The 27,219-nt window shown below is 35.2% G+C and overlaps 1 protein-coding gene across 9 annotated transcripts in view; it reads left to right on the forward strand.

The window, feature by feature from the left end:
- Positions 1-27,219, forward strand: part of PTPN13 (protein tyrosine phosphatase non-receptor type 13) — a 204,806-nt gene that overhangs the window by 101,758 nt on the left and 75,829 nt on the right. For 6 of the 9 annotated variants that reach the window (XR_009052687.1, XM_057727746.1, XM_057727748.1 and 3 more), the window contains 4 exons: positions 5,464-6,030; positions 17,334-17,429; positions 17,830-17,923; positions 23,845-24,064. Coding sequence is in view for 8 of the 9 variants with exons in the window: in XM_057727746.1 (XP_057583729.1) it covers positions 5,464-6,030; positions 17,334-17,429; positions 17,830-17,923; positions 23,845-24,064 (977 nt within the window). In the remaining variant the exon portion in view is untranslated. Of the gene's footprint in view, positions 1-5,463; positions 6,031-17,333; positions 17,430-17,829; positions 17,924-18,445; positions 18,520-18,553; positions 23,364-23,844; positions 24,065-27,219 lie in introns of those variants that run through there. The other 3 variants (XM_057727749.1, XM_057727754.1, XM_057727752.1) reach the window with 3 other exon arrangements.

Consider the following 27,219-nt stretch of genomic DNA (forward strand, 5'->3'; position numbering starts at 1 on the left):
AATTTAGAATTTTATGTTGCTACTTGTTCAGAAGAGCTCATAATAGTTCAAATGGGTTACTTTGTTTATCCTGTCATCTCTGAGAAGAAGGTGTAACAAATTATATCCACATCTTTGTAGATGAAGGAAGTAGGAACAGAAATTAAGTGACTTGCCCCAGATCATGGATTGAATGACAAAGTTAGAATTAAAACCCCATCTTTTGACAGTAATCTAAATTGACTTAAAAAGGTTTCAAAAGTTATGTAACCAGACCATTCTACAAGCATTCTTTTGGAATTTCTTTTATCAGGAACTGGAAATACAAAAATGAGTAAGACATGATCCCTTACGTTATTGTTCCAGTTGGGGGTGGGGGTGAGGAAATGAGTAGGAGTGATGACAGATATATAATGGATAATTTTAATACAGTGAGAGAAATGTCTTCATAGAGGTCCAGCATGCTCTGTCAGTTAAGGTGAAGGAGCTTCTAACTCTGCCAGGATAGGAAAATACCAGGGATGTCTCCACCTGAAGTCTTTTAAGAGTAGCTGTAATGGCACTGCGTTCAGAAGTACCACTAGTTTAATCTCCTGTGATCAAAATGAGTAGTGAGCATAGCTATTAGATGTACTTAATTAATGATTTTGGTGCTGTTTATTGCTTGTTTGTTACAGTATTTATAATAGTCTGGACACGTTTGCAAAGATCTGGAAAGCAGCTGAGGAAATTGCATTTTATCTAGTTTCATATATAGTTATTTGAGGTGACACTGGTATTAACAGTAGATGGTTTTCACTAGTTTAGTAGACTTATGCATCTAATAAGTGGGCTTAGAATTCCGTATTTTTTCTCATTTATATGGCCAAATTCTATATTTCAACTCTGAGTTTGAGTTCCCAGATTAGTGAAATTTTTTCCCTAGTGCTTCAGCAACACAAAGCAACCATGATACTATATTGCTGTGTATGGTGCCAGATGTATTTTATCCACCTGTAAAGTGTTAATCAGGCAATTACATATCTCCTTGTGTAGCTGAAGATAGTGAGCATCACTGACATGACAAAATGCATGAAGACTGCTGCCAGTTAGGAATATGTAATTTAAGAATAGTATGTTTCTAACCAGATGAAATCCACCTCTCTATGTCCCTACCTAACGATGTATCTCCTTTTTCTTCCATAAAAGCAAACAAAACCAGTCTTAGGCTAGAAGATCCATTGGCTGGAGAAACCACTTAGCTCAAAACATCTGTTTCCTACCACTTCCTTCGAAAGGTCATCCACACTCAGTTTCTCCTTTTAATGCTTTTGTAGCTCATAGCTACAGAAATAATTTTACTTTAGATTATTTGTAGCATGTGTATACGTATCACTTTGAACCGTATTTCACACCTCCACAACTTTTTGCCTGTTTTCCTGACGAGTATCACTGCCTGCCTCCCTCTGCTCCCCACCGTCTTCCTATGTCACCATGCCTTTCTTTGCCCTGCTGGCTACTAGAAGAGACCTGAATTGTGGTTCAAAATCATCCTTTGTAATAGTCATGAGATTTTAAGTTAACTATCATAATGTGATTTTCAAACATACAGAGCAAAATGAGCCGTATTTTGTAGAGACAGAGTAGGAAGTTAATATAAACTTTTAAATGAATTATTTTCATTATAATTTTGTACTACCCTGCAGAATTTAAAATAACTTTCTGAACTTTTTAATAAACATGAACTGAAATTTTTCTATATCTTCTAATTTTCATAAAGAAAACAAAAACCTAGCATTTGTAAAGCAGTAGTTATCCAAGAGCCACCTTATTAGCAATTAGTTTTAAGCTTCATATGGCTAGTGAGAACACATGGCTGTTTTAGGATACCTTAGCCCATTAATATATTGCTAGTAAATACTAATGACCTAAAAGAGAATAATTTACCTGTTACAAATGTAATAGACTCATGATACATTTGGAAAGTGATCTGTTTCAATAGTGCTCAGGGTAAGCTTCACTGAAGAAGTCATATTTAAAACTGCAGAATAAGAACAGCTAACCGTGAGAAAGGTCTAGAATAGACCATTCAGGGCAGAGAAAATGGTATATAGAAAGGCCCTAACATATAAGAGACCTTAGAAGAGAAAAGCTTGTGGTCTGGCTGGACTAAGGCAAGTGGAGATAAGAGTAAAAAGGATTCAAGTGGTACACCCAAAAGGAGCCTAGATTTTATTTGGAGTGTGATAATATGCCTTTGAGACTTATTAAGCAGGAGAGTGACATCATGGAATGTGTTTTTAAAAGCTAGCTCTGGTTGCTGAGTGGAGGGTAGTTGGATGAAAAAAGAAGCAAGGAGGTCATTGCAGTTGTCTAGTCAAGTGATAATGTTAATCGAGAATAGGGTGATGCCAGTGGAATCGGAAATAATCACATGCAGTAACATATCTTTGAGAATTTAGATAGCCAGCACTTTCTGATGGGTTTGATATGGGGAATTAAGAAGATGAAGGGTTTCAGGAAGATACCCATGTTTCTGTTTTGAACCATCAAGTGGATACTGGTGTCACTTATTCAAGTTGGAAAGACCAGGGTAAATGGATATCTCTGGATATGAGAAGCAAAAGATTAGTTTTAAGTATGTTCAGTTTGAGGTGCTTCTGAGATATACTAGTAGAAGTTTCAGTTATTTCAGACTGGAGCTCCCAGAAGAGGTCCGTACCAAGAAAATAAATTGAGTTGTGATTATGTAGATAATATTTAAAGCTTTGTTAATAGATGAAATTATGTAAGGAAAGAGTGAAAAGATAAGGTTCTAAAACTGATACCTGAGGAAATCCAACATTTGCATATCCAGTAGAGGAGGAAGAAAAAGCAGACGTAGAATGAGCAGTCTGAGAAGTAGTAAGAAACCAAGCTTGTAAAGAGAAGAAAATGGTTTGTTAAGGGGTTGTCATCACTATTAGTTGTTGCTAAGAGGTAAGATATGGATGCAAAAGTGTCCACTGTATTTGGTAATATGGATATCATCAGTGATACATGATGAGGGTTGCCAAGGTGTAGAGGAGTTTGAAGTTGACTAAAGTGGGTAGAATAATGGATGGGAAGTGAGAAATTGGAAATAGCAGTAGCTAGAGGGGAATGTAGTAATAGGGGAGAGGTTCTGTTTAGTTTGGTTTTGTTTAGTTTGGTTTTGTTATGGAGATATTAGGGCACGTTTGTGTACTGATGGGAATGACTCAGTAGAAATGGGGGATAATGAAGATGGAAGCAGAGAGGGCAGAAGTTAACCAAAGAAATAAAATCTTTGATAAAGTAAGAGGAGGGGGGAATTGAACACATGTTGGGAATTGGCCTTCGACTGGTAAGAAATTTCATCCTTTGGGACAATAGGGAAAAGACTGCAGACAGGGGTGGATATGTAGAATTAGTCATGGAAAAATGAGAAAGCTCTCTTCTGACAGCTTCTGTTGTCTTGATGGAATATGAGACCAGATCATCAGATAAAGAGAGGTGAGAGTTAAGGTGGGAAATTTGAAGAATGAGGAAAATGAATCAGTCATTGTGGAAAGTGAGTGAACTTACTATTAACACATGATGATGAATGTCCAGAGTGGTTGACCATGAATTTATGGTGTTGCCAGAATACCCACTTCTTTGCTTTTCTCCAATTTTGACTACCTGTTGGTTGTCAAGGTAGTAAAAGAAGGCAGATTGTTGAGTTCATCTACAGTTCTATGATCGTAAATCCTTTTGATTCTTATTTTTTATCTGTTCTATCAATTTTTAAGAATATCTTTGTTCTCTATTTTTTTTTTTTGATTTTACACTTTTTATTTTCCCCCATTCCTGTAACTGATTTCATTAAATTATCAGAGCTTATTTCTGCAAGGTTTTTTTTTTTTAATTTTTATTTATTTATTATTTTTTGGGAGGTACACCAAGTTCAGTCATCTGTTTTTATACACATATCCCCGTATTCCCTCCCTTCCTTGACTCCCCCCCTCGAGTCCCCCCCCATTTGTTCTCTATTTTTAATACAGTTTTAAGTTAATGAGTTTCAAGATGTGGTTTAAGAATGTAATTCACCACTGAAATACTGTAAGATAGGCATATATTTATCAGTGTTAAATTATTTTATGTTAGAATCTAAAGTCTGTGGCAATCTATGTGTCTAGATGTGGTGTGGTATATTTCCCAGTATTCTGTCGATGATGTGCCCCAAACAGGCGATGTTAATCCTTATTTGCACTTGAATGGATCCATGTTGAGGGGAAGATGAGTTCCAAGAAGAGCAAAACATTTGAATCTAATTTTCAAGCAATTACGTGTTGCCATTTTGAAATTAACTTACTCTTCCATGATTTTTAAGGTAAAATTTGTGGTCAAGGAATTCAAGCTTGTAGTTGTTAACCCTGAAGAAGCAATTGACTTCTTCAAGTGAGTTAATAAGCAATTTATAATTACCAGGAAGGTTTTAGTCATCATTTTATGTTGTATCCACAGCAAATAGGTTATCAAAGAGGGATCACAGAAGGTCACGCAGGAAACCTTCAGTGTTTATGGGCTATTGGGTTAGTAACCTTGAAGTGTTTTTCTACATTTCTCTTTTTAATAGTGGAGCCATATATATGTGTGATTTTTGTTGTTGTTGACTCTATGAATTCAAAAAATTTTCTGGTTGGGCATTTTTGCTGCACCTCAATGTATTTACAGACTACTGCCTTAAAAAAAAATTTTAGAATGGCTTACTGGTTTTAACTACATGGAAGACTAAAGCATACATAAGAATGAGTAATTTATTCCAGTTGACAAATACTGATACATTGTGTTTGAGAGGAGAAACTATTTCAGTACATGATGGTCTGCCATGGAAAAATTGTTTCTTGCTTAATTTAAACACAGTCAAGTTGTCTGGATTTCAAACATAATCAAATTTTCTGAAAACATATCTAATCATAATAAAACTTTGATACTTAAGAATTCCAAATACTACAATCTTTTTTCAATCCAGAATATAGCAAGAATTCTTTGTATCTTCTTTGAACATGTTTGTTTAAATGACAGAAAATGGCAGGGCTTTATATTGAAATAATACATATTTGAATTATATCTTTAGAAGTTAAAGGAGTATACTACATATTCTATTATTACTCCAAATCCTTTCATGAATAATTAATAGTCTGCCGAACTGGATAGGATCAGAAACTCTTATCTACTTTTTAAAACCAAATAATTCACCTTTGAATATAAAATAATGCTACTTTAAGAAGTAAGTTCAATATATTCTTGATATCATTAGGTAAGAAACATTGGACTATGAAAAGTTATACAAACATAGCATCTCTTTCCACTTCCCTTATCATCACCACCATCCCATTTCATCTCTGTTCCTCCATGTGGAGAATTAGGAAATTGCCGCCACTTTCATTATCAATATTAAGGTTACATTCCAGATATTTTCTAAAAAGTCTGTGCATACATGATAGATTCTTATCATTCCAGGAAGAAGCTCTACTTCTGATGTACTAGACACATACAAGTCTCCATTCTCTCATCAGACCTTTCTTAACAAAGGGCTTAGTAAATCTATGGGATTTCTGTCCATCAGAGACACACAAGATGAGGAAGAATATTTCAAGGACATATCATTGGATAATAACTCTGGACGTGAAGATTCTGAACATTCCTGCTCCCCTTACCAGTTCAAAACTAGCGGCCCAGAAAAAAAAGCTGTTTCTGGCATTGATGTGCTTCCCAAGAAGAAGATTTGGGCTTCATCCATGGACTTGCTTTGCACAAGTGATAGAGACTTCTCTCCTGGGGAGATTGACAGATACCAGCGCTGTCTCCCTGAGGCAGTAACAGTACGGACTTCAACTACTCCTAGAAAAAAGGAGGCAAGATACTCAGATGGAAGCATAGCCTTGGATATCTTCGGCCCTCAGAAAATGGATCCAGTGTTTCATGCACGAGAATTGCCCTCCTCCTCAGCAATATCAAGTGCTTTGGACCGAATCCGAGAAAGACAAAAGAAACTTCAGGTTCTGAGAGAAGCCATGAATGTAGAAGGTTAGTAATTTTGTGTTTGTTTGAGAGAGAACTGAAGTGTTTAAAATTGTGTTTTGAAATAAAGAAGGGCTATTAAACCATTCTATAAGTCTTATTTCCACTGCCAAACCTTTGTACCCAAGTTAGACTCTTTCTTCTCTGTCAATTTCTGTTCTTTCTCTCACAAAAACCCTCATCAGAGTACAGTGCTGCTAAAGCATCCCTACGAAACACACCCAGCCCAGCTACCTTGTAGCCTCTCAGTATTTTAGGTAGGCAGGAGCCATGTTTTCTGCTTCTTTTTAATCCTCCACAGCACCGTCTGTCACGCACTACCTTGTGGGAGGCTTCCGTAAAGGTCTGGTTCTTTACTGAAGAATGAGATGCAGTTAATCAAAGTCAGCAACCCCAGGGAGGCAGTGCGGCCCGGTGATAGTGCAGTGGTTCCCAAACCACCCGCTTCAAAAGACACATTTTGGGACATGACTCCCGGAGATTATAATTTCTTTGGTCTGGAATGAACTTTCAAATCTACATTTTTAAAATCATAGTCTTTAGGTTTATAGATGTAGTCAGACAGCCTAGGCCTGAATTATTGACTCCACTCAGTAACTGTGTGATCCTCACTTCAGCAGTGGGGCTTAATCACTCTGTCTTAAATTACCCTGTGTGTAAAATGGGCTTAACAAAAATAAATTAATTGGGTAATGAATGTAAAGTGATTAATAAGTCAAATTATTACAGTCGTCGTATGAGGGCATAAAAGAACTTTATAAATTATCGGTTCTTGTTTTTTGCAGGGGAAAACTGTTTCAAAAACAGATTCACACACAAAGCACAATATATTGAATAGAATAATTATGGTCTAGACATATGGATAGAGGCTATTTTTAGTATAGATAAATGGAAGAGAAAGCAAAATAAGAGTTTTCAATCTAATCCCCTACATTTTTTAAAGATTAAAGCTTTATAACTGCCGCTTGACTACTAGACCCCTTGGACATAGCAGATTAAAGGGAGATTTAAGGTGCTTCTATTTCAGTGAGAGTAGTAACATAATCAAGGATCATATTCATTTTTAAGATCATTGTACTAGTTGAATATTTTTGATTCACAGGTTGCCTTTACAGTACTCTGCTCAGATTTGTTCTAAGTTTTAAGCATAGTCCTAGAACTGAAAATACACTCCACTTTGTGCTTTACTTCTCCTAAGTGAAGCTTTGCTTTTTTTTTTCAATTCAGGGTTTGCAAATTAGTGAGGAAATTGAAATTATGGAGGAAATTATTGAAGACAGTATTATGGGTTTGTATATAATTGCAGTTTTAAAAACATTAGCCAGCATTATGAGATGATCAAATATAACCTAGATCTAAAAACTTTCAAAGATAGAAAATAAAAACTTGGAAATTTGTTTTATGCATGATTTCACTGTTTAACTCTGATCAGTAAACTTTGAGCTGTGACAGCAAAAAGTAGTCACTTTGTAGCTTAAAACAAAGTCTCCTTTCAGAAGTTGTATTTCGTGACTATTTAGTGTCACATACCACTAACATATGAATATAATTTAGCCTGACATTCTTATGAGCATTCCCTCATGGAGACATTTATGTGAAGAAACTCTGCTTATTGTGGGAAAAAAAAAAATCCCTTAATGATTCAAGTAGATAAAACCATGATCGTCTCAGAATATAAATAGTGAAGACACACACCAATTTAGATGACTGTTTCTAACATTTAAAAAGTTGGTATCTTAACATGTAAATATTAAAATATTAATTTGAAGTGTTTTCATGTGTATGTTTTGAAAGATTATCTGACTTGCTATTTGGTAAATTAATAGTAGTTTGGATTAGTGAAGTCTGAGGAAAGTGTTTTTTACACTTGAACTTTGGTTGAGAGTCAAATAGTAAAATATCAAAACTTTAGTGAAAATATTTTTAATTTGCTAAATTATACTACAATAAATAGTCTGTTTAACATGTTTTGTTTGAGTAGGTGATTTATGGGGATGTCCTATAAAATGAGTATTAAGTCAAATTATGTCCTAGTTTGCATAGACGTCTTATCATCTCAGGAAACATGTGCATGCATGTGTGTGTAAGTATATTAAGGAAACTCAAATAGACCAACTTGTTTTCAGATATGCATATAAATATCTGCAAAGATGATATGTAATCTGTATAGACCCTTATTTTTTCAAAATGATAACTTGTTAGCAGAAGTAAAGTTTCCAGATTTAGAAAGTTTAGGTTTAGTATGAGATACAAGAAAAGGAAAAGAATTTCTTTTTAAAAATAAATATGCTTTCAATTATTTGATATGGGACAATTTCTATCCTGAAATCTTGCTTCAGTATTAAAGTTTTCAAAAGCATTTGCACCCGCAAAGAACCTACCCATTTTTCTGCCAGAATATATTTTATAACCAAGTTAAAGAAAATGAAACAGAACACCTTGAAAATGTTGGTTTATTATGGAAATGCACGACCTTAAACTCTATTATAATATAGTAACTTGCAAGTAGTAATAAATTATGTTTTCTTTAGACTAAAAACATTGAAGGAATGTTTGAGGTTTGGAATTCAAAAGCAATTATTCTTATTAGTTACTTAGTTGAGTAACTTACTGGTTTTATGCTGTGCTGTCTTTTTCTAAAGATAAGATAATTTATGTTAGCAGTGCAAAGTACAGATTGCCAATATGAAGATTTTAGCTAGTATACAAAGGAGAAAAAAGAATGGAAAATAATATAAACCCATTTATCTCATTTAATTCTTATGAAAAGTAGGCTTCATAGATCCCTTTTATGTGTGATAAATCAAGCAGAACAGTGGATATTACTAATGTACACATTTTCTTGTACACCTTTCTTTTTAAATACTCTTATTTTAAAGCATTTAAAAATGTTAATACTCTGTACAGTTTTTGTGATCTTTATAATTGGAAGTTGCTACTGGGTATCAGTAATTTTAGAATTAGAAGAGGTCTTAGAGCACATGTGCTTGGGCTTGTGAAGATTTCATAATGTACCCAAGATCACATAAATGGTTAATAATAAAATTTCCATTATTATGGGAGATTGTAGATTTCCATCTGTGATTTCAGCATTCCAGTCTAAGGATTTCCCACTACATGTCACCTCCTAACTTTTAAAAAAGATGTGTTACAGTGTGCACTGGGATAATTTAAAAATCAGAAGAAAAGAAATTGCTAAATTTCAGTTTGTTCTTTGGAGCACATGTGGAGATTCATTGAACTAATGGGAAAGACAGTTGTTTCCTTCAACCTCAAATGTATAGCCCTTTCCTTAACCCAGGCCCAATCCTCTTGAAAGGAGCCTGTACCTAAATCACCTCCACAGCATCTCCTCAGCTGACAACATCAACCAGCCAACTAGCACAGGGGAGACCAGACTTCAGAATCATGGAGTTTGGTATTGGAAGGAATTTGGATATCATTTAAGTCAAACATCTTCAGAGACCCGGAGTAGACTACCTTGCCAAAGGAGAGACATAATCCATAAATCATAACAGAGCTGAATTTAGAATCCACGTCTCTGGAGCCCCAGAATGAGATTTTTTTTCCATTCTGCCATTCTGATTTCAAGCAGAAACCAGATACGTTTCCAATATATTGTTGGGAAAACATTTTACTGCCTGGGAAGTTGGACATTCAACTAACCACCTAAACAAACCCCTTAGGTCTCTTCCGAATAAAATGGTATGATTTTTAATACAGTAAAACAAGATATTATTGTGAAAGAAAGGCTCATTTGGTTCTTCCTTCAATAAACCACACTGGACGTGGGTTGAGATGGGGCTCCATTGTGTCATATGCTCTGTGGTGGCAGATAGTGCGGTTTTGCTTTGCTTTGTTTTGGATAGTGTTTTGATGGGGCTTTACTGCGGTAGGATCTGGGAGATGGTTATCCTGTACCTGATGAGATAAGAGAGTAAGCGGTCAAAAAGCAGTGGTTGGTATTGAGTGCTCTAATTTCTTTGGGAACAAAATAAAGTGAAGAACAAAAAAAGATCCAAAGAAAGAAATTGTAGTCGAAGCTTAAGAATTATAAATAGAAGATTATTACTACCATTATTAATAGTTTTCTACATTCATAAAGCAGTAGGGGAGGGGCAGGAAGAAACAACAGCTTTCTCTCATGGAAACTAGTTTTAAAATTTGATGTCATTCCCATTTTTTGCTTTATTCTTTGCATTTCACTCTTTTCACCTCAGCATAGGACTGTCCTATTCCACTCTTTCCCTTTCTTCCTTGTTCCCAGTATTTCCTTTTCCATCTCTCTCTACTCCATCTCAAGATCTGAGAAATTGTCTGTTTTCTCGTGAGTATCTGTTGCCCTGCGGTTTGTGGTGTAATTAACACACACTCCCTATCCATTGCTCTGTGGGTTGACAGCACATTCCTGGTTATGAGAGACTGACTTGGAACCAGTACTGTGAGTATAGTATGAGCAGCATTCCACACCCTGGGTGGGGACTATGAATAGCATTTCACTTCCAACAGTCAAAACTCCTCTGTGTTCTGTGTGATACTAGAAGGGAGAGTATGAAGAACAGGTATAATTACATTCTACAAAAGTGACTGTGGTTAAATATTACTTATTTAAAGAGCTTAAAGTCAATCTACTGTATGTCTAAATTGTGTCGTTTCCTTTCTGTGGCCTCTGGTCTAGCCTAGTTTTTGCTGTTCTGTGACTGTTCTGTGAATACAGCTTTAAACTCTGTTGTGCAACTAGAGTATGTAAACACTCAAATATGGGAGCCTGTTCTCATTATTGAGGCACCTTAATGTTTCATTTCCGTTCACGTTCATTCCATTGAACTTGAAAGTGCATATATTTTTATAGTTATGTTTCAGAAAAACAAGAGGCTGGAATCGTAAATGTTACAGTTCATCATATAGGATGCCACTAGTGACATTTTATGGAGAGAGAGAAATATTTTCAAAACTTATCTCTCTTTTCTAAGGGCCCAAACTGGTAAAGGTGAATTACTCAGTTTTTATTTTCACCTTATTCCTCCCCCCCCCAAAAAAAAAGATTGAGTTGTTATTTGGATTACTCCTTGAACTTAAATAATTTAAATAATCACTTTCCACAAAAGTAAAAATGAATAAGCAGGGATTTTATGTGACATTGGTCAAATAGCACATGTATTTAAGTATTAATGACTGTTATTATACTACTAAGATACAAATATATTTCATATCTCTGAAGAGCACACTATTTTAGATGGATTCAACATCTTAACCAGAAAGAACCAAGTGCCTACTGTGTTTCCAGGGCTGAAATTTAAAGAGATTTATATTTTAGACCAGCATTGTCCAATAGAACTTCTTTAATGGAGGAAATGTCCTATATCTGTAGAGTCCAGCTCGGTAGTTACAAGCCACATGTGACTATGCAGCACTTGGATTGTAGCTAGTGCAGCTAAGGAACTGAATACGTTATTTAAAATTACATAGCCATTCAGTGCAGCTTCAAACCATTCTCATAGAGTTAGTCTAGTAAAACATACCAGGCTCCAGTGGAGGAAAGATTGGCTTGAGAAACATTTGTGAAGAGGTATGCAGTAAGTCATTCTTTAGCTTAAAAACAGCTAAGAATAAACATTTACTTCTCTTCTTTGATTTATCCAAGGGGGAAAAAAATTAAGTTGCATTTTTAAACGCTAAGGAAAGTTAAAGGTGAAACCAAAATGGACTTTCCACTGTCTATATTCATAGTAACGTAATACTGATTTTGGAGTCCACAGAAATCAAAGGGTACTTCATTAGAAATTAGGGACCTAATTTAAATCTAACTCATACATAGTTAACATAGACCCAGTTTGGCTTTGATATGGAAACCTTCTGAAAAGCATGGATCGATATGTTTTCAGAATGATTTAAAATGGATCTTACTAGTAATGAGTATTACCACAAGTTTTAAGATCCAGCAGTTTTAACCTCTAAAATATTTCTTCATTTCATCCCAGTCCTTCAATTCTTTCTGTTGCCCATGGACTGTAGAACTAGCTTTCTAAGTTTATCTCTCAGCTATATTTGTCCTCCGTTTCCCTGCCATGGAAATTAGAATGCATCTCTTTTCTGTCCACAGCCATTTAATAACTTTTCATCAGCTGAGCAGGGTAAAATTCAAGCTTCTTAGATTATGGTATGCAAGGCTTTTCATTATTGTGTCTCTGCAGTCTCACCCTTCAGCATTTTCCATCTCGCAAGTCACTCCAACAACATATGTGTGTACTCTCCCTCTCCTCCCTCTCTCCCTCTCTCTCTCCCCCTCTCCCACTCCCTCCCATGCCCTCCCCACCCTTCTTCCCTCCATACAGGCCATTTTATATTTTTATGCTTTTATTCATGCAGCTTTCTGCCTTAAGACTGTCTAAGCTTTCAGGCATTGCCTGGTTCAGGAAGCTTTCTCTCATCTTTCCACTTCAGGGTGATAGCCTATATTTTTCATTGAAATTATTTGTTTTGAGGAGCTTATTTCTCCTCTTGCAGACACCAGAAATTTGCCCTGGTCTAATTCATGGCTATATCCTTAGCATCTACCACTATGCCTGACATATAATAGATAGTCAATAAGTGTTTGTTAATCTAAACTGAATATTGCAACATGGCTATTTATATTAAATGTTTAGTATATTCAGTGGTGCTATTTCAGATATAGAATACAACAATATTCTCTGATGAATTATACTATATAGTGAGGAGAAATCCCACTTCCTTCTCCTCTGTTTTGTCCAGCTCTAAGAGAAAATCATATACTTGTCAGTCACAGCCTGACCAACCAACAGCAAATACAGTCACTTACCTTTAGAACTCTGTACTGTTTGAAAGCGTTAGAAGGGGCAGTTGAAGTCATAACAACAAAGGATCTTGGAGGATGCTAGAAAAAGAGTGGTCCAGCTGGCCCAGATTTGTGGCTACTACACTGCACAAGACCCTCATAGAGGAACTGTTCACTCTTGTTGCGTTCTTACTCTGCATAAATTTTACATCTGAAAAGTAATTTATATTTCACAGAGTATTTTTCCATACGTCCTCCCTCATTTATAAATATTCATACTTGCAGGAGTTCTGTTCCTCCGGGTTAAAAATTTTGTTGATCACGTCTAGCTCTCAAAGGATTTTAGAATATATTCTATTCATGTGTCATGCAGCATGATGTAATATAGAATACAGTGGACTCCAGTGATCATGAAGAAGGCACACCCTCTAATCTCCGGAAATTAACCCCCTCAAAAGAAAGCATAGAGAAAAGCACTTCATACATGAATACCTAATGTTATTACTTTCGTTTCTCTGCTTCATTTGAAGATTGAAATATTTTACTTGTTAGGGCTCATGACTATAAAAATGCAGGGTTTAAAAAAATTTTTTAATAGTCCTAAGCTACAAAACCAGTCATTTTAGTGCATTTCTCTTTGAAACTTTATCTGTAATTTGGGTCAGGTATTAAAGGTAAAGACATGCCAAGCTAAATGTGGTTATTTAATTCCTGATGTTGCAATTGCCTGAGTCTCAGTTCCTTCATGTTACTTGTCTGAGCTTGATTATGTGTCACTTGTAAAAGGTGTTTTTAGATTACAGTTTGTGCTGGCTTAGGTTCACTTTAATGTGAAGATTGTAGACTTGAATGTTTCATCTAAAATAGCTTTACATAAGCACAGAATATCATGCAAGTCTTCATAATTCCCTAACCATTAAAAGTATAGTATTCATGACCACATGCCACAACTTTTATGTTTAAAGTGTTAAGTATTGGTGGAAATTGTTACTCTCAGTTGTCATGACAAAAAACTAGCCTACTGAAAAGCTGCCTTTTAGTGTTGCTATATAAATGTGAAGTCAATACCATATTAGATTTGTGGTTTAGAGGATCAGGTACAGTTAAAGGATAATAAAATATTTGTCAGATTTGTATACCTCGTAATCTGACCAAAAAATAGTATACTCTTAATTATGGTAAAATGATACTAAAAATCAAAATATATCTTTAATTGTCAGAGTATGTGTGATTACAGAATCTCTATAACTAGACTTCTGCCCAGATGTTAATTCTATAAGCCATTCTTCTCTAGTCCCTATTCCTCTCATTCTCTCACAACTATTCTACAAAGTGTTTTTTGGAGAGACTATTCCTATGTGTTTTATATGTTTACACACATATATTCACACACTCAATTTGATGTTCTGCTTTTGTGGTGACATGTATTCAGGCTAATTTTACTCTCCCATTTTTTTCTTTTGCACTCATTATTACTTCTATGCTAAGATTGTTAAAGACAACTAAAAAGAAGGAAATCATCTAGTGAAGTGAGGAATAATCTTGATCCTAAATGAACTCTAGTACACTGATTTACACAATGTAGGTTTTATTTAAATATTTACTAGCTGAGAAAAGAAATTTGCAAACCAACAAATTAGATACTGAGTCTAATTTTAGCCCACAAAAGGCAAATAAATTCAGTTCTCCAGTTGTAATGATGACAGCTTAAAATTTTGCTATTGCAGTTTTAACATTGCAGTGAAAGTAGCCACATGTGTATTTTATAAAATGTGTGTTTGCATATTCTTAATAGGTCCATTGCACATGATTCAAGAATTTTGGCATTCAGAAAACTTTGTAATAGTCTATAAATACTTAGGAGCATCTCTTTGTTTAAAAAAAAAAGTGTGATACTTTCTAATTAAAATAACCGTCATTTGGTTTTGTTGATGCTGGGAGATGGGTGCGTATGAGGAATTAGTATTGTGTGTACTCTGTGTTCATGTCTGTTTAGGAGTTTTCATAATAAAAAGCTGTGTGTTTTTTTAATCACTCCGTTAATACCACATTCCTGAAGTCTGGACCACATCTAACGTGCTAACATTATACATTTAAATATAGATAAAAAACATATCTGTGCTGTGTGGATCCTCCCAGAAAGGTTGTCAATAATGTTAGGACACCTTGTAGAAAATTAGGGATTACCCTTCTTTTGCAGACCAGAACAGAGGAAGAAAGCTACTATTTACCTAGTTAGTGTCTACTAAGTGCCTTTTATGTCGGTCATCAGAAAGCTAAGAAGTGTTTCTATCCAAACGATCTGTCAGCATGGAAAACATGCCTCTGTTTTACACCAGTGCAGATTCTCTTGGTAAAGGACATGTAATTTTATAATAATTCCTGAAACTGTTATCTTTATTATTTAATTCAGAAAGCTTATAAGGGCTAACCTTTCTTGTAACCTCAACTGAGAGCTTTAATCTGATTATAACCTTCTTATAACCATGACTGAGTAGTAGATATTGCCTGGGAACTTTATTCTGGTTATATCTGCCATGCCATTAAATGAGAGGAACATGGTTAATAACATTTTTTTCTAAAGATGCATTCCGGAATACAAGAAGCTCACGAAAGATTCCTGCCACTTTAATTCACATAGACACCGCACCGCTACCCCAGTCTTAGAAGGAAAAAAGTCTTCTTACTCCCTAATTGTCCTGCCAAGCTTGTCATCCAGTTTGTGTTTCTGGAGTGTTTGTGCCCTACTCCCCAAAGCGGTAAAGCATCGTAAGGCAGTGTCCTCCCTCCCCCCAGGTGTGGTACTGAGAACATTTACAGACCAGTAGTTCATCAACAGAAGATGATTTATTGTTATATTTTTAAGAGGGGTTTGTCAGAGTTGCATTAATGTGTCTTACAAAGGAACCCAAAGATTGAAAAAAGTTTACTAGTGTTGTCAGAGTAAAGGAAACAAGGAAGAAAAAGGAAACAAAACATAGGCAAGCAAAAGACAGGGAATATGGACCCTGTGAAATTATAAGAATAATTATAAAGCACCACCAAAGAATGGAAATTAAAATTAAAATTTATTTACTCTATTACAGCCACTTTGCAGAAATAATTATGAAACAGTAAGTTCAATTAATATGGGGTGTGAAATTGTTATTGCAGTCATAACATCCAAGTGACTGAAGTTCTCTACTTTGTCTGCTGAATAGGTTTGTTGCAACTTCCTACTGTTCTTTGTGAGGTAAAACCATATTGCCTGCATACATTTGGGTCTTCCCCTTGGCCTTGTTGGTTTTACTGTCCTGTAGGTTACAGTGCCAGATTTGGCATTTGGTCAAGTTACCTTGGGAAAATTCCTCTAAACTTTAGCCTGGAGGTTCTGTACAATAAAACAAAAAGTTCTAAATGTATATATATATATATATGTAATATATATGTATTTATTTGGCTGCATCAGGTCTTAGTTGCAGCTTGCGGGATCTTTGCCACAGCATGCAGGATCTTTCATTGTGGTGCATAGGCTCCAGAGTGTGTGGGCTTAGTAATTGTGGCATTCAGGCTCTCTAGTTGTGGCGCACAGGCTCTAGAACGCAGGCTTTGTTGCCCCGAGGCGTGTGGGATCTTAGTTCCTCAACCAGAGATCGAATCTTCATCCCCTGCATTGGAAGGTGGATTCTTAACCCCTGGACCACCAGGGAAGTCCCAAAACAAAAAGTTCTTTGGTGCCCCTTTAAAATAGCAGTTCTTCTAACATAACCATTTAACTATGTTCATTAAATTTAAATAGTATTAGATAAGACTGTTGTCCGACATCTTCTGCAATCCTTTCAAGTCACATTCATCTTAAACCAGGGGAATTTTTTTTAAATTATTTATTTTACCATGAGACATCCCTGTGATAGAATGGAATCATTTTTTTTTAAGTGCTGGGAAATACTAGAGGTATATCTGAAAATGACAACAATCCTTTTTGTCACAAACCTTTTTCCTTTAAGGCTATTCATCTCATTCTGGTGGAACTAAATATCCCATCTTAAGTATTTTGTACTTCTACATTGTAAATTATTTGAACTTGGGACTGTGTCTTTGGATTTTCCATCCCTCATAGCACCTAACGCAGAGAATGATGTTTATATAGCATCCACTTCTGTTCTAAGAGCTCTGCATATATTAATTAATTTAATGCTCACAACTCTATAAGATGCACACTACTATTATACCCTATTTTCAGTTGAAGAAGAGTCACAAGAAGGTTAAATACCTTCCTAAAGTCACCCATCTGGTAAGTAGTGGAGCTGAGATTCAAACCCAGGCAGTCTGGCTTCAGAGTTCAGGGTCTTAACCAGTATGCCAAACTGCCTCAAAATTGTAGTCACATTTTTGAATACCACCCATCGATTAGTAAACTTAAAGCAATATATAAAATGTTCTAGTCTTACGAGAATAAATGTAGTGCTTTATTTGGTTTGTGTGGAATAGCTAATGAGTTTGCTTTCTAACGTTTATGTTTTAATCCTTTCAGAACCAATTCGAAGATACAAAACTTACCACAGTGATATCTTTAGTACCTCCAGTGAAAGTCCATCTATTATTTCCTCTGAATCAGATTTCAGACAAGGTGAGAGGCATCTGAACAAGCAAAATGTTCTTAAGATACCATGATTGTTCTCTTTCAGTAGTGTTGAGATACACGTGTCAGAAGAATTCTATATAAAATTTTTTAATCATAAAAAGCTTCCAGTTACTCATTTTAACAGTATTATAGAAACTTAATAGCAGTTTCATCAAATAGCAGCGCAGTCATTTTCGTAGCAGCGCAGTCATTTTCATAGTAGAAGATATAATTGTTTTCAAAAATAACATGACTTACCTCTAAAGAGTTTAATGATTACATCACTAATTTAATTATATGAATATGATTTTTAAAAATTATCTTATGTGTCTGCTGAATTCTTGAATTTTAAATGATTACTTCATATTTTTATCACTTGTGCTGTACCTTTTTCATTCACAATTAGTGAGAAAAAGTGAAGTGTCAAAGAGATTTGAGTCTAACAGTGGTCTCCCAGAGGCAGATGAAAGCCCAAGTCAAGGCCAGTCACAGAGACCAAGGTATGTAATATGAAAAAATGGTAGTATATTTCCAGTTGCAGGTGTTTTTTTCACTTTGTTAGAATCAAGGAGAATTTTTTTTTTGAAAATAAATTTTTTTATTGGTTATCTATTTTATACATATTACTATGTATATGTCAACCCCAATCTCCCAATTCATCCCATCATCCATCCCCAGCCCCTGCCATCTTTCCCCACTTGGTGTGCATACATTTGTTCCCTACATCTGTGTCTCTATTTCTGCCTTGCAAACTGATTCATCTGTACCGTTTTTCCAGATTCCACATAAAAATTATATCCTCTATTTTCTTCATTTTCCTTTTCCTCCTCTTTAAGTTCTTGCAAATTCGTTTAATTATGTAAAAGATGTTGTAGTAGTTTGAGTTATTAGGATCTTTTAAAATTAAAATTGGCCCGGATTATTTATAGTTTGTGCTTGATTTTTTAAATTGTCAATATGAATATACAATAACTTATTAACAGTAAGGAAGTTCTGAAGGCACGGCATTAAACATCTGTGAGAAGATAGTAAACTTTGATTTCTAAGAGAATAATACTTCTTTCGAGGTTGAATGGGCTCAACAAGCAGGCTTTCAGTGAGTATTATTTGTTAAATGAATAATTAGTAGTTACTACTGAGTAACCTATTATGTAAAAAGTTAATTTTTCACTACATTTTTTCCTGGCTTAAAAGAGGTCATCTTGTATTTTTTTAAAGCCCACATTCTGTTTAGAGTTCCTTTTCATGCTGAAATGCTCAGGTTTCATATAAGGTGTTGTATATTATTGTGCTAGGATTAGAATGATGTTATTATAGGCATGGATTGATTTACTTTGAACTGAAAAGTGTGAAATCAGCAGTGAGTATGTTAATGTGTATCTTTTTCAGGTGTGTACAGGTCCCTTCCATGAACAGAAGCATGCTGATAATGTTAAGCATTGATTTGAAGTTCATAATGTGATATTAGAGAATGAGAGATTGCTTCCAAATTTACTCCCAAACTATGGGAATCCTTTTAAATTTGGTAGCAGTTCATTTAGTTCAAGTGCCATTATATACAAAAGAATCCTTTGAAAATTAACTAAAACTTACCCCTTGGCTGATTAATTCTGGCAGACATAGTTTCATACCTGTAAACTATTAATAGACCAGGTAACCCTAGCCATGTGATTAAAGCAGACTATTTATCCAGAGTTTAGATTCCAAATTAATTAGATACATTGCACTAAAATTATTCCTTACTGTTCCAGTTTTTACGAAATTTATATCTTTTGCTCTTCTCTCTTGGTCTTTTTAAAATAGTCTATGAGGGACTTCCTTTGTGGTTCAGTGGTTAAGACTTCAACTTCCAACGCAGAGGGTGCGGGTTCGATCCCTGGTCAGGAAGCAAAGATCCCACATGCCTGGCGGCCAAAAAACCAAAATATAAAACAGAAGCAACATTGTAAAAAATTCAATAAAGACTAAAAATGGTCCACATCAAAAAAAAAAAATCTTAAAAAAAAAGCCTATGATACTTTCTTTGAGGAAAGCTCTAAAAGTATTCATTTACCTAAAGTGATGTGATCTTTGCATAATAATATTTTCTGTTACTATGACTCCATTGTGGTAATAGTAATTGTGATTACTATTTTTGTAATTTTGACCAAAGAGGTAAGAAACAAAGACAGATCTGTGCTTGGTATTACATAATTTTGTTAAAGAAGCAAAACTTTTTTGGAATGACCAGCAATAAGAAGCAAATGTTGAATTGCATGAAGCTCTGTATTGAATTGAGGAAGTCAGTCTTCTCTATATATGTAATTTGGAGAAAACTTATAAATAGTTAATATGATGCCCTTATACCGTAATCAAAAGTAGGAGTAAAGATAACAACTGGAAGAATTGCTGGGATTATGTGTTGACTGATTTTTTTTTTTCTGTGTTTTTCTTCACGGTAGGTCCTTGTTGGTTATCTGTTTTAAATATAGCAGTGTGTACATGTCAGTCCCAAACTCCCAATCGAAGATTGATTGATTTTATAGTCAGTTTGCTAGTTATTTAAAAAACATATTCGTCCAAACAATATTAAGTCATTTTGTGAGTTTTACTTCAATTTTCTTGATAAGCTACCTCAAAAGTGTCAGGATTATAAGAGAATCTTAATTTTGACTGTTTCCAGTTTTATTTTAGGAAACTTTGAGGCCTTAGCTCATCAAATTTTTATTTAGTGATTAACTGCCTTTTATTTCACACTTTAAAAGGGTGAAAAACACAACATGGTTATTCATAGCATTTGCAATTGATAAAGTTATAGGTGAAAGAAAAATATTTCAAGGAGAAGTAGATTGTTAGGTCTGTGTATCTGTTACATTTAATGTAAGATGCTAAACTCTACTTCTTTTAGACTATCCCATCTCTTCTTTCTGCCCAAGGAAAAACACATTAACTAAAGTATTTTCTAGATTGCTTATTCAAGTGCTGAGTTTTCTGTATGTGTAAAAAGGCTTCTGATAATATCCTTAACACGCTGGTACACAATCAGGAGGTTCTGTTTGTTCTTTAGGTCAAATATTTGCGAGATCTATAAATAGTTCTGTATTTAGATATGTTGCCTGCTTCTTTATAAAATTTCCATTTCTTTAGCTAGAATGAAATGGAAAAACAGATCCAGACAGTGCTATTGATTTGTATCGTAGTGGGTGGGGGGAGATTAACAGGAAGTTATGAGTCAGATCCAGCAAAATGAGTAATTTTTGGATGTTGAGCTATCAAAAGTGTCTTTCAGTGACCAAAAAAGATATTCAAAGCTGTTTCCCAAAGAACAACTCTTAAGATTTTTTTCTGTGTTAACTGTTGAAGTACAATTTATACATTATATAATTCCTACCGCTTCTGTGCCTATCTGCTTAGTGATGTAACCATTTTTTCTGTCCCAAAAGAACCTATTTATTCATTCCTAAATCATTTACATTTTCTGAGTTTTTTGTTCATTTGTTTTGTCCGTTTTGTTTGTTTTTTGCCTCTCAAACATTTTAGTCTTTATAGGAATTTCTACCAAATACTGTGTTGGGACAGATAAAGTGATGATCAGTCATCTTAGCTCCCTGTTGGTAGCTCTGGTATAAAATAATTTGAACAAGAAGGCTAATATATTTGATGAAAGTGACAGGTATAAGTTAAAATGTGCAGATTCAAATTCTTATTTTCCTTGACCCCCATGAAGTGAGAGTGAGCCAGAAAATCATGTTCAATCATTTGCTCAACAAATGATTATTGAATACCTACCATGTAATTGGTACTTCTGGGTGCTGGAGATGGGGTCATGAACAAGACCAAAAAGTCCCTCAAGAGACTTTCTAGGGCTGAGGGATAGCCAATAAACCACTAAAAAAACAAATAAGTAATGCACCGTCAGAGTGTGATGGTGCTCAGGAGAAAAATAAATCAGGCTAAAGGGATAGAGACTACAGGGGTGTGATGTCCAAGTTCTAGTTTACGTAGGTAGGGTGATCAGAGGAGGCCTCTCCCAAGGGGAGACATTTGAAAAGAATACTATTTGAAGCAAGGAAGTAAAACATGCAGATGTCAGGAGGAAGAGGGTTCCAGACAAAAGGAACAAGAGCAGAGGCCCTGAAATAGGGGAGATATGTCCATGTTAGATGAATAGCAGGATGGACAGCATAACACAGAAGGCAGCAGAATAAGTGAAGGGTGGAGTGGATGGTAACCAGGACCCAAATCACATCAGACCTCAGAAGCTAAGGTGAGCACTTCGGATGGGATTCTAAGTGTAATGGGAAGCCATTGGATAGCTGAGAGCATAGAGAGCTATGATCAGATTTACATTTTAATGGGATTACTCTGAAAGTCAGATATAGATTTCTTCAAGGTTGTACCCTTCAGGGCTTGCTGCTCATTCAGATGTGGGATTTGTAAGAGGAATAAAAAATGACTCCAAGTTGTGTCCTAAGCAACCAGTTGAGTGAGAGAAGGTTGCACGTAAGGAAAAGGTATCAAGAATTTGGTTTTAGACATATTAGGTTAAAGATGCATGTTAACATCCAAGTAGAACACTCACCTAGGCAGGTGAGTAGAATTAGAATTCAGGGGAGAGCCTGGAGTTATGGAAATGTAAGATAATTAAGGCCAGGTGACTACGTGAGATCAGGTAGGTATATGACGTGTACATGGAGACTAGAAAAATGTGGAGGTCTGAGCACTGTTGTAAGTCTAACATTAAGAGACTAGAAATGAAGGAGGATCCAGCAAAAGAGGCTAAGAAGGAGGAGCCAGTGAAGTAGAAGGAAAATAAAAAGAGTGTAGTTTCCCAGAAGTCAGATGTTTAAGAAGAGGAATGACTGAGCAACTATGTTATGTGATGCTTGGTGGTCAAGTAAGATGCAAACTGAAAATTATCCTTTGCCTTTGATAACACAGAAGCGGTCATTTTTGTGACTAGTTTTGGTGAAATGGTAAGGACTCAAACTATTGGTCTGAGTCCAAAAGAGAGTGGGAAATGGAGTAGAGATAAAATTTAAAGGACAGTTTTGAAGAAATTTACTCTAAAAGACAGCAGAAAAATGAGATAGAATCTGAAAGGGGATGTGGAACCAAAGGAGGATTTTTTTGTTCTAAGTAGAAAATAGTCCAGCATGTTTCTATGCAAATGAGAATAGCCTAGTGTATGTATGAGACTGTTGATGCATGTGAGAGGGTACTTGCAGGAGCGAAGTCTTTGGGTCGGGGAGAGGGCTGGAATCCCATGCACAATAGAGGTTTGACATCTGTACAAGTGTGCAGGAGATCCATTCATTGTAACAGAAAAGACAGCAGAACATATGGATGTAGATTTGGAAAGTCCAGTAGTAGAAGGATAAGGAAGTTATTTCCTGATTGCTTCTTATTTCACCAAGAAAATTGAAGGAAATTCATCAGTTGAGAGAAGACGAGGGAGAAAGCATTGGAGCTTTGAAAAGAAAAGAGAAGGAAGAAAATTTGAAATAGTTCTCTAAGAAAATGAATCACCAGGCAGTACTAAGAACCCATTGAGATCAGTCAGCATGGTTCTCTAGTTTTATGAGAGTTGAGGTCATATGCAAAGGGATGATTTTAATGATGGGCCTTAGAATTCAGGCAATGTAAGGGCAAGAGAGGGTTAATAGGGAGAAAGTGGTAGAGTCAATGGACTAAGATGCGTGATAGAGTCAATGAATTATTTGAAGGAGAGTGTTAGAGCAAGTGAGCTAGAAAAAATAAGGAGATTAGATAGAGAGGGTATTTAAAGATAGAAATAGGAAATTTTAGAGGTGGTGCAGTTATTGTTGATAGCCAGCATAGAATAACATGGGAGTAGATTGCTGACTGTGGTGGAGGAGGCCAGGGTGTTGGAGGACTCTGCAATTTCTGTAACACCACCATGAATGATGACATCAGCAGAGGTGAAGACCACTGAGTCAGGTACTTAAATCTTTAATGAATAAGGGGAAGTTGACCAACAGGACATCTAGAGCAGAGCAGAGCAGTGGATGGTATGATTTCATAGCATGTACTTCAGGGAAGCTGGGGGCTCTTAGAGGAGGGGTCAGTAATGATCTGGAAGCTGAAATAGAAATCACAGGGAGCCTCTATCGCATGTCCAGGCCCACTGGTGCAAGATTATGAGAATAAAACAGCCCCAATCTGAGAGAATTGCAGGGGAAGCAGTTTTCAGAAGATGCTGGAATGTTAAGAGAAGAGGTGGAAGGTGTAGATCTACCCATTGAAAATGGGACACCATACTACTTTAATACATTAAAAATAGGACTGAAATGTTACTGCAAGGGTTCTGGAAAAAAAATTTGTTTAAATTCTTGATACCTTACTTAATATGATTTTTTCCTTGATTAGACTTAAAATAATTGTTTTCTTCCCAACCTTTACTTTCTCTTCTATATGGCAGACATTATGAAACACCCTTTGAAGGCAGCTTAATTAATCAAGAGATTATGCTAAAACGGCAAGAAGAAGAAATGATGCAGCTGCAAGCCAGAATGGCCCTTAGACAGTCTCGATTGAGCCTGTATCCTGGAGACGCAATCAGAGCTTCCATGCTTGACATCACCAGGGATCCCTTAAGAGAAATGGCCCTAGAAACAGCCATGACCCAAAGAAAACTGAGAGTAAGTTGATTCTCAAGTTATTGCATCTAAACTTGGTCTCAGAGGTATCCTATAGGTTGCCTGTAGTTAAAATTGAAATTTCATATTAATTTCCATTGGTGTTAAATATTTTGTTGGTTGATATTAAAATAAATAATTAGCTCTTTTCATGATTTCATTTTTAAAATAACATTGGATGGATTTAGAGTGTCTTAACTGTATATTTTAAAAGCATATTCATGATTCTTAAAGTCAGCTGGCTTTATTTAGTATTGTGGGGGTTGTTTTTTAATATTAAGAAATTTATTATCCCACAAACCAAGAAGATCAGAGATAGAGAGTTCAAGGTTGGTTCAGAAGCTCAAGAATGCTATCAGGCGCATTCCATTTCTGCTCTGCCATTCTCTGAATTTTGACAGTAATTCTCTTTATAGTTAAAAGATGACTGCATTATCTCCAGGCATCATACCCTCATATTACAATATCCAAAAATAAGAAAGAACAGATCTTATATCTGTGGAGGGTTTTTATTTTATGTGTTGGTTTATTTTTCTTTCAACATATATCCTCTATATTTTTTTAAATATAAGCTCAAAATGAACAGTCTTTTCTCATATAAAATATCATGAACATTTTGCAACTTTTATAATATTATTGCTAAGGACTATAAAGTATGCCATTATGTGAATTTACCACTATAATTTACTTAATCAGTGTTCACTTATTGGGCATTTAAAATGTTTCTAATTTATAATTGCTACAAACATCCTTATAGCTCAATCTTTGCAGATAACTTCCTCCAAGTAGAATAGTCAAGTCAAAGGCAAATACCTCTTAAGATATTTTATACATATGGTCAAATTGCCCTTTAAAAGTTTCTTTCAGTTTGTTTCCTCTGATCATACCTATCTTACCATATTCTTACCAACTCTGATGTTAACATTCTTTTTTATTATCACCAATTTGATAGATAAGGCAATATCTCATTTATATTGTTCCTTTACAAATAATTCTTCAAAAGCAAAATAAATATTAGTAAAAGTCTTAAAATCTAGAATGATTTTTTTCTTTTTAGTCCTACACTAAGAAAGTATATTATCCTGTTCTATTTTGGGTTTTGTTGCTTATTTCAAAGAATCCTCTTAGAAGCATATCTGTATACCCTGAAATTGATAGAATTCAAATTTTCCTCATAGTTTTCTAAGGAGAAGAAACAGTATTGCGTGGTGAAAATTACACTGAACTACAAATTAGAAGACTTGGGTTCAATATCTAATAATTCACTTTCTAATAATATGTCTTTATGAACCTTTTTAAACCGCTTTGTGTCTCATTGTGCTAATTGTTAAAATGTGGAATTGGGTTGTAGTTTATAAGACAGTGTCTAATTTTAAAGTTATTAGATTCCAATAAAATGTAACTGAATTTATTTTAAGCCAAAAGGAAGAAATTGAATACGGCTTCATCAATTTATCATTATAACCAATAAATTTTTCAAAATTAAGCAATCGGCAGGATAGCATGGGCTTCCAATAATTAAAGGCGCACATAAAGCATAAAAGGCACACATATATACACATCTTTTTCCTAAATCATAGTTTCAGAGAGCTAATGCAGAACTTTAGCTCATTAGAGAGTTATAAATAGTAGTCTGTACATTTATAGTATGCCACTGTTATATGTCATCTCACTGAAAACCTGTGTTTTCTTTCAGGCAATAAGTGTGTGTTTTCTTCATCAGAGACATGCTATATCAATGACAAGAGAATTTGAACTACTGGTCATTGAAAGGCCACATAGTGTTTTTTTCTAAAAAAAAAAAAAAAGAAAAAGGAAAAAGCAGGAAGGGGGAATTCCATAGTGGTCCTATGCACTTCTACTGCAAGGCACCTGGGTTCAATCCCTGGTGGGGGAACTAAGATCCCGCAAGCCATGCAGCATGGCCAAATAAATAACATAAAAAGAGCAGGAAGGATATATTTTTGAGGCTGAAAAATAGTACTAGTATCAGGAGGAACAGTTTCACAATTGAATTAATGTTCTTTCCCCAAACATAAGTTTTTAGTTCATTTGTTTTCTATATTATTTTTAGTGCGGACACATTTTAATGTTCATACCCCATGGCCTTAGTTGATCTGCATCGGATTCTGTGTTTCCCATGGCAGACCATTGTCTTTTCTTCTACTCTGTTTCTATTCTCATTTAAAATCCGTCCTGCTGGTTTGTTCAATATTAACGAATGCTTAATGTTAAACTTTTACTTACATGATATCTGTCACATGTTCCATACCCAGTTGATGGATAGAATTCCCACATCAAGCAACCAAATGACCTGTACAGCAAAATGCAAAGAAGAAACGACAAAAATAAAACTCCAGTAACCCCCATTAATTCAAATACATGCGTGCACGAGAATACTCCCGCACACACACACCACCTGCCTTTGGCTTCAAAATTAGCCCTATGTTCATTCTACTTTTTGCCCATTTGGACATAATCTTTCAGTCTATTCTGAATCCTGCTCCCCCCTGGGGTCTAATTTATTTTAAGGTATCTCTTCAACCATTTCTCCCCTCTGGGCAGAAATCCCTGGGTTTATAAGACATAAAGGGAAAGAGCAGATTGAAAAGCAGTAAATGCAGAGTGTGGGCTCTGCTTTCCCCAGCTCCTGAGATATTATTTTCTTACTAGAGGCAGCAATGGGGAGCAGAGACTGTGATACCTATAATATCCCTAGTTGTCACCAATTAGAACAAAAAAGTACAGAATTCCAAGAACTTGATTACAGATGGATGTGTCTTTTGTAATCACAAAATAGATGTTGTCCAATAACTAAGGCTCGTTTTAGGACAAATTGAATATCACTCTCTGAAATAATGAGATTCTGTTCAATCACTTTGCACATTAGCAATATTAAATCAAATCCTTATATGAACTTGATAACTGTATATTGCTTCAATAATGGAGACTGCTATTTTTTTTTTTTGAGAGTTTGAGTCTACCTGGAGTCCAAAAAATTAAAACCTTTATTTATGTAAAACAATATAAAGCCAGGCTTTATATTTTATGTCACTGGCAGAAAATGAAGTTGATAAAACTTCTATTCACGCTTCATGTAAGGCACATTCCATTCTTGTTCTTGGTAAATTCCACTGTACTTCTTTATTGAAAGTTTT

Source organism: Hippopotamus amphibius, chromosome 3 (assembly GCF_030028045.1).
Source record: "Hippopotamus amphibius kiboko isolate mHipAmp2 chromosome 3, mHipAmp2.hap2, whole genome shotgun sequence".
In the NCBI taxonomy this organism is placed as follows: Eukaryota; Metazoa; Chordata; class Mammalia; order Artiodactyla; family Hippopotamidae; genus Hippopotamus; species Hippopotamus amphibius.